Source organism: Sturnira hondurensis, unplaced genomic scaffold (genome assembly GCF_014824575.4).
Source record: "Sturnira hondurensis isolate 20B ecotype Veracruz unplaced genomic scaffold, ASM1482457v3 Scaffold0006464, whole genome shotgun sequence".
In the NCBI taxonomy this organism is placed as follows: Eukaryota; Metazoa; Chordata; class Mammalia; order Chiroptera; family Phyllostomidae; genus Sturnira; species Sturnira hondurensis.
Window position 1 is genome coordinate 191,515 of NW_028079095.1, and position 12,714 is coordinate 204,228.

General features: G+C 41.8%; 1 protein-coding gene across 1 annotated transcript; it reads left to right on the plus strand.

Moving 5' to 3' along the window:
• Positions 1 to 325: 325 nt before the first annotated feature.
• INHBA (inhibin subunit beta A) lies at positions 326 to 12,188 on the plus strand. The gene is made up of 2 exons (XM_037049319.1): positions 326 to 990; positions 10,270 to 12,188. Exons 1-2 carry the CDS (start codon positions 603 to 605, stop codon positions 11,160 to 11,162), a joined length of 1,281 nt encoding a protein of 426 aa, XP_036905214.1. The 5' UTR covers positions 326 to 602; the 3' UTR covers positions 11,163 to 12,188.
• Positions 12,189 to 12,714: the final 526 nt, after the last annotated feature.

Sequence of the window (12,714 nt, forward strand, 5' to 3'; positions counted from 1 at the left end):
CCTGTCAGAAAACGGGCTGTCCCTCCCCTTCCTAATCACAGCCTTTACTCACAAACTCCCTCCCTCTCCCATTCACTCACTCACTTAGGGCCAATCGTTCTCTCTCTCTCTCTCTCTCTCTCTCCCCCTCTCTCTCTCTCTCCCCCTCTCTCCCCCCTCTCTCCCTCTCCCTCTTTCTCCTTCTCTCTCTTCCTCCCTCCCTCTCCCTCCCCCCTCTCCCTTTCTCTTCTGTCCCCCTCTCTTCGCTCTCCCCTGTCTCTCCCTCCCATTCTCTCACAGTCTCTGTCTCCCTCCCTGTCTCTCCCTCCCTCTCTGTCTCCCTCCCTCCCTCTCTCCTTCCCTCCCTCCCTCCCTCCTTCTCTACTCGGAGACAGTCAGAACTCTCCTTCCTGACAGCCACAAACCTACAGCACTGACTGCATTCAGAGAGGGAACCTGCAAAGAAAACTTCACAGAAAACTTTTTGTTCTCATTCCAGAGAATTTGCTGAAGAGGAAAAGGAAAAATCCAAACCAAATCAAACCAAACAAAAAACCTGTGCGTGAGGGGGGAGGAAAAGCAGGGCCTTTAAAAAGGCAACCACAACAACTTTTGCTGCCAGGATGCCCTTGCTTTGGCTGCGAGGATTTTTGTTGGTGAGTTGCTGGATTATAGTGAGCAGTTCCCTGACCCTGGGATCCCAGGGGCACAGTGTGGACCCCGCCTGCCCGTCCTGTGCACTGACCACCCTTCCCAAGGATGTACCCAACGCTCAGCCGGAGATGGTGGAGGCCGTCAAGAAGCACATTTTAAACATGTTGCACTTGAAGAAGAGACCCGAGGTCACCCAGCCGGTGCCCAAGGCGGCACTTCTAAACGCGATCAGAAAGCTCCATGTGGGCAAAGTGGGGGAGAACGGGTACGTGGAGATAGAGGATGACATCGGAAGGAGGGCAGAAATGAATGAACTGATGGAGCAAACCTCAGAGATCATCACATTCGCAGAATCAGGTGGGTAGTGGCACTGGAGGTGGGGGAAATGTATTTCTCTGACAGTCCTAGGAGGAACTTCTTTTCCCTCCAGCTGTAAACTGCCTGGGAGGGTCATTAGTTATTAGGTGATGGTAGCTGGCAGGCGGAGGGGAGTGGGGGGCGGCGAGGGGGCGGAGAGTACTTCACAGAAATGGAATTCTTAAGCCCTGGCTGGAGATGGCTAGCTTACACTTGCTAAACTCATTTGGTGACCCGAAGGAAGCTCTAGGGCCAATCTGGAGCTGGAAGCTGGTCTGTGAGAGACTCTCTTGCCCTCCCTGTGAAACCAGGTCTGAGCAGCCTGATGAAAGCTGGAACATGTTCCGGTGCTGGGGGAACCCAGGAGGCTTCTGGACGCTATCAAAAGTTTTTATTGGAGTCAGGGGTGGGGTGAAGAGTGCAGAATTGGGGGAGAATGGCACAGATAAAGTCATTGTCTTAAAACAAACCTTCCCTTTAAAAGCACAATTAGGGTCCACCTCAGAGAAGCAGGGCAAATTTATTAGTGATGGTCATTTTTATCTTTAGATACTCTGTCTATAAGAGCACAGGCATCTCATGCTAAGCAGTAATGAACAATATGGGGGGACAGTTGACATTGACCCAGCAGTTACTTTTGAAGCACTGACTTTTGCTCTTTGTGCTGAGAGGAGAAAAAAAAAAGAGTTTTGTTCTCTGTAAAGTTACTAAGAACTCTCTGCCAAGGAATGCAACCTTGACAAAGTGCTCTCAGATACGACACTGAACTCTCACTCAATCCTCAAGAGGAAGAACTTTAATAAATAGATTCTAATCATTGGCTTGGGACCACACTAACCTGTTGCTGAATAGAAAATACCTGTCAAAAGTGGAGGCCGGAGGCTGAGATCTGTAGCCAGGTTACTTTTAGTTTTGTGACACAGTTCCTTTTGCATGCCTATAAGCTCATGCACACCCAGGCACACAGATATGTTAATACCATGTTACTTTCATGGTAATGCCAGGGTAAGGAATCCTATCCCTCAGCTAATCTATTTGAAAGGAATGCCATTGTTTTGTTTGGTAGAGCATATGGCCAGTAAAGTATGTGTAGGGGCTTCCAGCATTTCTGTTTTAAAGTTTGCCGCAGCAGGATAAACAATAAAGGCAACACTCAGAATTTCCAATCCTGAAAACCTGTTGACTCAGATGTTCTGTTTTCAAGAAAACCTTCCAAGACCTGGGCATCCTTTTTGAGGGAGCAGATAGCCTGCTGGTTTCCTGGTTCCCTGCCCCCGCCCACCTTAGAGAAGCCTTGGTGTCCTGCAAGCTTCCTGGCAAGGAAGTTTAGCTTCTCACCAGAGCTTCTTTCTTTTACAGAAGATCTGACTTTATTTCCCTGAAACTCTTCTTAATAGAGCCCCAAAGGACATGAGGATTAGGACTATTTTTTGAAGCGTTTTGAGGAAAGTCATGTTGTGGTTTTCAAGTTACCACCAAATTTTTCTCAAGCTCTCCTAGTGGCAACGTAGGAAAGAAAGTGTTCAATGACTTTGGGTCCTGGGCAGGGAATTGATTCCTCAGTCCAGAGGTCAGCTCCCTGTCCTGACACAAAAGGACCCTATATATTTTTATACACCAGTTGCCGCACATGATGTCTTTAATTGCAGCTCCTCCTCAGTTGGCTTTACCACATCATATGGCTAAGTGTACCTATGCCTTTGACCACTTTAATATTCTAATGCTAGCAATTTGTCCTGCTTTCTGATTTAATCTGACTTGTATAATGAACCACTCCGTTGGCATTGGGAAATTTTGCAGTGAAAGAATTTGACCTTTTACATTTTTATGGTGTTTATGGACTTCATCTCAGTGACAACCTTTTTCTAAGTTATATTAATTGTTTTCATTTTTAAAAACTTTTCCTTTAAGTGTTTAGTTTGAAAGAAATTGAGTTACTTTTTAGAAAAGTGATTCATTTGACCCATAGGGTGACTAAAGTTTGAGGTTTATAATGGAAAGCTACTCCGGCTTGAGTGTATAACTCAGCTTTGGATGAGTTGCTGGTTCTTAAGACCAGGTTTATTACACTTTCTTGTATTTCTCATCTGAGAAAATTTGTCAACTTAAAGTTGATTTAGTATGATTTCATGGATTTAATGATTGCTGTATGAACAATGTGTTCTCCAAGTAGAGTACAATGTGAGTATGTTGCCACTATTTTCCTGGGGAAAAAGATATATCATCTGAATACTTGTAGTGAATATATGCAAAAGTCTTATTGCTTTCAGAGTAATTCAACTTCAATAAAATTTATACCATGTCAAATATCATAATTTTTGGAGACTAGCAAATGACATTCACTTTTATTTTCCTCATAAACTATTTTGTACAGCATAGACTCCAGTCAGTAAGTGCCACCTGCATGCATGCCACACATGCACACGCATACATGCAACTTTCAACTTCAAATCCCTCATATTTAATTTTTGCTTCTAGTCTCCTTGATGATTGAGTAAAGGCAAGACATGGCCACAGCAGTTGAAGGAATGCAAAAATTCAAGTGCTTAGAACTCTTTGAACTGAGTCTCAAGTGAAAAGTGCCCCATCTTTGTAAAACTGATATAAGTGGTTATTGAGTAAGTGGCTAGAAATCACTCTCAAGCTCTCTGAAATTTATCCCAACAAACAAAAATGATTTCATTTTTATTTCTGTCACCCAAGATTGCTCACCAAGTTTATTACATTCTGTGCACTACTGGCACAGAATCCTTTGTGGTTAACACCCGAACTGAAAGGAAGAAGGAGTGGGCAGAGTCAAGCCAGCTCTACAATTGTCATTAAAGCTAAAGTCAGTGGATGCCTTGATGGCTATATCTTATTTTATCATATTTTGATTTGTGGCAATAGCTGGTCAGTTGATGTACAGTGACAATATATTGCTGAGTCTCCATATGCTGCCAAATTTATATGCTGATTCCAGTAATTCAATTGGCAATTGATAGCACTTGTTGACGAAAGACAAATAAACCGTTAAGTATTGGAAAATGCTCATAGTTTAGGTGTTGTTGAAATCAACATTATTCTCTCCTTTTATGGAATCTAGTTACAGAAGACAAGTTAGAAATGTACACTTCCCAAACAGGGGTCTAGGAAGGCTTTTTTAGATGACTATTTCCCCCACCTTAAGAAAGCTATCTTAAGGTGGAATTGACTCCCATCAATCTAGTCCAGTGTTTTAAACTTTTCAGCAAATAGTCCTCACTGAAGGGTGTTTTACATACTTTCTTCTGTGAATAATGGGAAGTGATCAGCCACACGAGGGCGCATTCCAAAGACTTTTTAATCTTCTAGAGAAACAATCACACCTACTGGAAGCCCCAGTCTGTAGCACCCTAATCTTAGTGATTAACAGTTGCTGCCTCTAGTGCTCACCCTGGAAAATTTAGGGTTTTATGGAATGGGAGGAACGCGATTACCTGTAATACATTAAATGAAACAGAAGGAAAGGAAATGGGAATTTAAGTGGTACATGTGAACTTTCCAAAGCTCTATGGAAAACAGAGGAATGATAAATTTCAGAAGCAAACAAAACAGGGCATGGAGAAATGTGACCGTGAATCATCCATCGGCAATACTGATTTGCTCACACATTGCCCCTTAATACGGCTGACTGGGCTTTTACAAAAACGTCTTCCCTTTCCCCTGATTTTGTTGCCTAGCTTGCCTGTCTTATCAAGCTTTTCACGAGCAACAAATGACAAATGAATGCGAACGAGGAGGAAAAGGCTATTTATTTAACGCCTTGTGGGAACATGGTGTACAGCTTCGGAGGATGTGTTTGTTTCCAAACTGAGAGTGGAGAGAGGAGAAAAGATGTGAAAGAGATGGATAGTGGTTTGGGCCTGTGAAGGAGGTGTATTAGAGTGGGGGGTGGGAGGTGTCAGAGTAGAAGGTCAGTTGTAACATTTGGAGAACTGGGAGTAACACCTTCCCAACCACTTTTCATGAAAATACATATTTGTCTTGGCCATTTTTGCTAAAATATACTTGAACATGCTCCCTGAGCTGTATTTCAGAATTCTTTATACTCAACTGGTTTCTAGATCTCAAACCAAAAGTGTAAAAGTTCTCAGGAACTTTGGAAAAGTCTCTGAAAGCCTGTGTGTTGAAACTGAAGAATTTTTTTTCCTTCTTTTAGGAACCTAAAACCCCTTTCTCTCTAAATATTTAACCGTTTTTTCCATCATTGTTAAAATTGAAGTGCAGGAATGTGGCTGATCGTTTACAATTCAATAGCAGATCCTAAGCAAAGATATTACAACTAAAAATATCAATCAAGATAATTTATAACAAAACCTGCAGTTCTACTACAGGCCAGACCCTCTAGTGTAGCTGAAAGAAGGCATAACCTTTACAGCTTCACTTGCTGCCCTATGTAGAAAGCCACGGAAGCAGTCTAAATGCAGTTAGTGCTTCAGTAAACACACATGCTACAACTCACTGGTAGCTCGGTATGCTCCCACCAGTGGTTATACCATATCTAGGCAGAGTGAAACTGTGAATAATGGAAAATTACAGTAATAGCTGTATTTTACACTGAGGCTTTCCCTCCCATGGTGAGTTTAAATCCTGTATAAATAACATGGCTTTCCACATTAACATTAGAGATATTACCCATATATAGAAGGGCACTGTGCTTTATGCAGGACCCTGGTGAGGAAAACAAAACAAAAGTGAAAAACTGTGTGTGTTGCTTATTTCATTGGATATATTCATATGCTCATCTGCCCACAAATCTTAATTGGTAGACATGGGTGATCAGCTGCATCCTGGTGTGGGGGAAGGGAACAGTGATGGGCTTGGCAGCTTAACCTGTAGCATTGAGTTATTACAAACATTTGAAAAATTCTGAAAGCAAAGAGCAATCCGTTTTCAGGTGTTTTTACTTTAAGCCTATACAGTCTTTCCTCTTTCTAATCCCCCTCACTGGCAACATGTTAGAGGTGTTCCCTGTAAGATGAACAATTTATCCCTCCTACCCATTTTTATGTACTTTTTTCTCTCCCTTTGAAATATGTCCACTGAGGTTTAAGTGATGCAATATTATCACCCACATGGGTTTGCGTGGGACTTTCTTAGTGAATTACTCAGGCAGAGCAGGCTGTGATACAAGCCTTCCTCACAAGCCTCAGGAAAGAAAAAATAGTACAGAGGATGAAAAGAATATTATCAGAGTAGGTAATGAAAGGTTAGCAAAGCCACCAGCTATATCTCATTAAATAGGTAATAGTGTAGGAACCCAATATGCACCTGCACAGACTATAATGCTGTATCTGCTCACAAAGCATCATGGGAAGGCTTCCATTTCAGGATTTTACAGCAGGAGATATATTTAAGTCAAACTTGAAACTGATTAGTAATTGATCCTAAATGTCTCAGCCTCAGGCAACCTCTTTCCTCTTTCAAAATGTTAAGCATAGATATTTGAAGAATGAACCATTCTGAAAGCATCACTGCACTATCGAAATCTCTCTTAGGTAATATATAAATAAAGGGAATATAGTGAAGAGGATAGTTATATTTTTCATACCTAGAAATTTGAGGGTTGTAATATCTTTCTGAAACCTACATCCTTGATAAATGTTAATTCCATCTCAGCTTCTACCCTAATTTTCCCCACCTTCTTCCGCAATGAAAGCTAAATGTAAAAGAAAAAAATATGCACTGTTTAATAAGTCAGAATACAATAGAACTATTAAAATGTACCTGCATATAAGGTAGACATTAAGAAGACTTGATTCTCTCTCTTCCCCCTGTTCTCCTGAGCATTATGGCAACAGCATTTTCATGAAATGGGATCTCAGTTTTATTTAACTCCCGATAAAATATCATGCAATATACAAATAGCAGTTCCAAAAATGGACACCAGGAGAAGGAGGCGGCAGGCATGTCAATTCCTAAGGGGAAAATCCAAATGTCAGAAATATGGGGGAGAGATACAGCATGCAGGCAATGGATGAGGAGGCAGGGAACAGTCTTTTGGCTCAGATAATGAAACTGATGCATAAGTCCGTGCCCAATTGCTTCACAATACCAGGTGATTGATGCCATATAGTTAATTACCTGCCAGGACCAGGATAAAAGTCATTTTATGATGACTCTCTGATCCTAATATAACAGCACCTGACAGACTGAGTCCCCTCTAATGAGTACACTCTTTGTACAATCCTCTGTCAGGAACATTAAATCACTTGCTTCTAAGTACAGCTGCCTGTGAAGAAGGGGTGGGGCTATCTCATACATTAGAAACCTGCTCAAGTGAAATGGGGGGCTATCCTATAGGCTGTTACTGGAAGTAAGCAGCCTGTTTGGCCCCATTAATCAATTTGTATGTGCTGTCACTGGTTCATCTCCAATTAGCTCTTCCTTGCCTCCTCTCCCTCCAGCATCTACAGACATCTTTGGGTTTTACTAATGGAAAATCTATTGTGTGGAGGTCCACATTGCCATCTGCCCCTTCTCTTTATTTGAGGAACATCTACCTTCAGCCTCAGCCATTCCTGTCAAGTGTGGGTCAGAGCAGACCAGACCCCGTGGGAATGAGTTACCTGAAACCAAGCTCACCCATCTTAGGGACAAAACAGATTCTCCAGTTTCACACTTGTTCCTAGAAAAACAAAACACAACCTTGTACGTTCTGGCTTCTCTAATTTAGCAACTACTTTCTATCTGGTTTTAGAGTGGTGCCCTACACAGTTAGCATTTCAGAAGCTGGTCTGCTTAGAGGCAGAGGGAGAGCTTGCTGACATTCTCCACGGCAGGGCGCTTGTGTCCTCAATGGGGTAGCCTGCACAGGGGCTGCACCAGGCTGGTCTTCAGAGGCTTGGGAGGCTTCTGTAGCCTCTGCAGCCTCTGGTCTTGGGAGGTCCCTACCTATCACGTTAAAATCAGCTACTTATTGTCTTCTTAAGTTTAAATAATGAAGTTTTTCTTCCTGGAATCTTCTCTTCACTTTCTTAAAACAACAACAACAACAAACCTCACCAATTTTTAGCAAAAGAAAATACTGGATTCATTTTTTAAAAAGTGGCCATGCTTCCTAAAAAAAAACAGATGCTCCCTCTAACTGCTCCTCAATCTTGTGATCTACTCATAAACCCAGCTTTATTATTCACTTCAACTTCTGCCAGAGATCTGAGGTCAAAGGAAAACCCCTCACTACCACCTTGAAGCCAGCACCCTAGCAAGTTTATACAAAGATGCCAGAGAACCTCTCATATACAGATAGCTGCAGTCGTCTTTGGCCCTGACCTCAGTGAATTTACCACTATCATAATCACCATGTGCAGAGTGTGTTAAATTAAGAACAGAATCTGCAGTGCACAATGCACAGAAAAGCCTGCCTTCTACTGCAGAGAACTTGAAACTGTGCCTAGAATTTATAGTACCGTAAACATCTTAGGGTGGGGAATGATAAGTATGGCTAGATTTCCGTTAGCTATGGAAATCCAAGCAGGGAGACCCTCTTAGGGAATTGTAAGTTCTAAGATTAACTTATTTAAGACTGTTCTCAGATTTGTACATGGGATTCATATATCTGAGACCATTACAGGCAGGTACATGCAGAGAGGGTGGTCATGAAAAGAGAGCATGTTTCATACAGTACCAAGTGGTAAATGTCACTAAGAAAAATATTATCAATCAAAGAGTTCTCATCTGAACACCTGCACCTTACAGTACTTGTCCATGAATAAATATGCAGGTGCTAGTGGAAAGAGAAGAAAATAGATGACTTTCTAATTTTAGAATTAGGCAAGAACTGAGTGGTTACAGAATCCAATCACTCCACTGATGCATGGATTTTGCCTCTATTAGCAGCAGCTGTATTAAATTAAACTATATTAAAGAAAGGAGACAAAAATGGGGGATTCAGAGGTAGGAGGTAGATCTCTTAATTTATTTTAACTGAATACTAAGTATGCCACTATTTATTAAAAAGAAATCAAGTAATTGCCTACTTTCTGCTAAATACTGGGCTATGACAATTTACAATGTAGATAGGACCTCAGACCTGGGCATCCTATTAGACTGGCAGGAGAGTAGGGGCAGAGGTGTCAGGGAAGACCTCTAGAATACGTGATATTGTCCCATCTGCAATCTGGAACTTGTTAAGAGCAGCCACTCTAGTGTGTGTGTTGGGAGCAGGAGTATTCTATGCAGAAAGAACAGCAGGTTGCACTGCCTGGAGGTGAGAGAGTGGATGGGGTGTTCACAGCTTTGAATAAACATTGTGTGGCTGGATCACAGAGGACAGGACACAGGGAGAGAATTGAGGATGAAGGCAGAAGCAGGTCAGGCATAGCCCAGTGTCCTGAGCAGTTTCTGCTTTAAACTGAGGGCAATAGAAACTCAGAAAGGGACTGTAAAGAATGAGTGACACGATCAGATCCACCGTGAAGGATTCCTTTTTCCATTTCATGGAGAAATGATTGCAGAAGGGCTTGGTTTCCTGCTGGAGAGTCCAGTTAAAGAGAAAGCTGATGCCATGACCCAGAAAAGAAGAGATGGGGGAGTGAAAGCAGGTTTTGTGACTAGGAAGGGTGAGGCTACATGACACACAGATTTAGGGGCCCACAGGGGTGGGGATGGGGTTTGTTTGTATATTTGTATGGGAATAATGTAGCCACTGCTTGCTAGAGCTTACAGTCTTACAGTGTGTTTTATTTATGTTATTTCATTTGATCCTTCTAAACCTATTGGATAATGGGTCAAATGTCATTATGTCATTCCTACTTTATAGAAGATGAAACTGAGATTAAGCAGTTAGTCAATGGATGCAAACCCCATAAGCCCTTAGAAAAACTCAGATGTAGGCCATCTTCTTTCTACAGCAAAAGTTGACGAACTTTTCCTATAAAAGACCAGAAAATAAATGTTTCAGCTTTATAGTCCAGATAGTCTCTATTGTAGTTACTGAAGTCCATATTAAAGTGGAAAAGTAGCTATAGACACACCTATAAAGAAATAAGCATAGCTGTGGTCCAATAAACCTCATTTACAGGCACTGGTTTAAATTTCATGTAATTTTCATGTGTCACAAAAATACTATTTGTCACTAAATACTCTTCATTTACAAATGTTTAAACCATTCTTATGGCTTGTGGACCATAATTTGTTGATATGTGTTTGAGATGGCCTATAACAGAGACCCCACAGTGGCCTGAAATTAGTGAGTAGCCTCAAACACAGGAACTAACAAGTATCCCTGTTCTCTCCTGTACTGTGTTTCATTCTCAGGCACAGCCAGAAAGACACTGCACTTTGAGATTTCCAAAGAAGGCAGTGACCTTTCAGTGGTGGAGCGTGCAGAAGTCTGGCTCTTCCTAAAAGTCCCCAAGGCCAACAGAAACAGGACCAAAGTCACCATCCATCTCTTTCAGCAGCAGAAGCATCCACAGGGCAGCTTGGACACTGGGGATGAGGCCGAGGCAGTGGGCTTAATGGAGGAGAGGAGTGAACTGTTGATATCAGAAAAGGCAGTGGATGCTCGGAAAAGCACCTGGCATATCTTTCCTGTCTCCAGCAGTATCCAGCGGTTGCTGGACCAGGGCAAGAGCTCCCTGGACATTAGGATTGCCTGTGAGCAGTGCCACGAGACTGGTGCCAGCCTTGTACTCCTGGGGAAGAGGAAGAAGAAAGAAGAGGAGGGGGAAGGGAAGAAAAAGGCTGGACGAGAAGGAGGGGTGGGAGGAGATGAGGAGAAGGAACAATCCCATAGACCTTTCCTCATGATGCAGGCTCGGCAATCTGAAGACCACCCTCATCGACGGAGGCGGCGGGGCTTGGAGTGTGATGGAAAGGTCAACATCTGCTGTAAGAAACAGTTCTTTGTTAGTTTTAAGGATATTGGCTGGAATGACTGGATCATCGCTCCCTCTGGCTATCATGCCAACTACTGCGAGGGCGAGTGCCCAAGCCATATAGCAGGCACGTCGGGGTCATCGCTCTCCTTTCACTCAACTGTCATTAACCACTACCGCATGCGGGGTTACAGCCCCTTCTCCAACCTCAAGTCGTGCTGTGTGCCCACCAAGCTGAGACCCATGTCCATGTTGTACTATGATGATGGGCAAAACATCATCAAGAAGGACATTCAGAACATGATAGTGGAGGAGTGTGGGTGTTCGTAGAGGACAGTGGCAAAGTGAAGAAATGCTTAGTGTTTCTGAGTTAAACAACCAGAAAAATAGATACTAAAAATAATAAATGAAAAACAAAACCTGAAACAGATAAAGGAAGATGTGGAAAAATTCCCTGTCCAGGTCTCAGACATGAAGCAGAGAAGGAGATGGGAATTGGGAAGGAAAGGGAAAATGGAGTATCCTTCATTTCTTCCATTATCAAAGTAATGATATCAGTTGCTTAAAGAGTAGCATTGCCCTCTCCTTTTCAGTTCCCTTCCAGGGTAAGTCTTGAAGTCAACTTGTCTAGTCTAAAATAATGTGGGCTAGCAAAATCCAAATAGCATTCAGAAAGCCATGAGTTTGAAAGGGCCAGTTATAGGCACTTTCCCACCCAGCTACCCAGGTGATAAGGTATATCTGCCTGACCCTCTCTCTGTGTATATCAGTGTGTGTGCGCACATACTACATCCCTCACACATACTCACGTGCCACAGATCCTATATGCTCAGATAACCCCTTCCCCCAGGAAATGCACACACACACATGCATGGACACACAGAGACATTTCTATATACCCACATACATGCACACACTGGCAAATGAACAACAGTGTTCAGGTGGTCACACTTCCTTTTTCTGAACCACTTTCACAACAAAACAAAAGCCAACATAAAACATCTGAGAAGAATAGAAGAGTAAAAGATCAAGAAAAAATACCAAGTTATATTTCTTTAAGGTGCTTATGATCTTAGAACTATGCAACCTAATAGGTTTGAAACTGTTTACCTGAGGGAGAACAAACAGAGAGACTTTTTTGTATTGGAAGTAACCTGTTTAATTTTTATTTTCTTCAAGGAGAGATACTTGAAAGGAATATGTTTGTCCATCTGTTGGATCCAAACATTTCTATATTTTGTAAATGTTTTTTTTTATCGTTTACTATTTGCACTATGATGGTGTTTGACCTGTCCAATCCTTATTTAACAAGTATTTTCTTTGGGTGGGGATGGGAGGGTTAAGAGCTGCACTTAATGTGAGCTACAGCACACAAAATAGCTATTTTTATTATTATAATTATTATTATTATTATTATTTTATACCTTAAAAAATAGACACATACACCAAAGACATTTGTGTGAGCCTTTAAACTGTCTGTGGTTGGTATCATTCACCATCAATGAGTCAGGGGTTGTGATTCAAGGCTGAGGAGGGTGGATTGTATTCAGGCTTAAAAGACCTGAGAAGTTTGGTTTTTGACTCCTTTTATATCCATGAAAGAGGACATTTCATACTGGACATACAGTAGTTGTATATTGTTGGGGATCAAGTTTAATCAGAACCATAAATGCTACATGCTTGTATGTGTATATATACATTGCTTGTGCATATGCATATCTGTATGTATATATACATGTATCACATCATGTCCAGACACATTTTAAGCACTTCAGTATGTCATTTTTTAATGTTCTTAAAAAATGAATGTGTGTAAAACACAGTATTTTTCAGAAGGATAGGCTATAGTTTTTGATTTTACTCTGAACTGGGTGGGTACGTT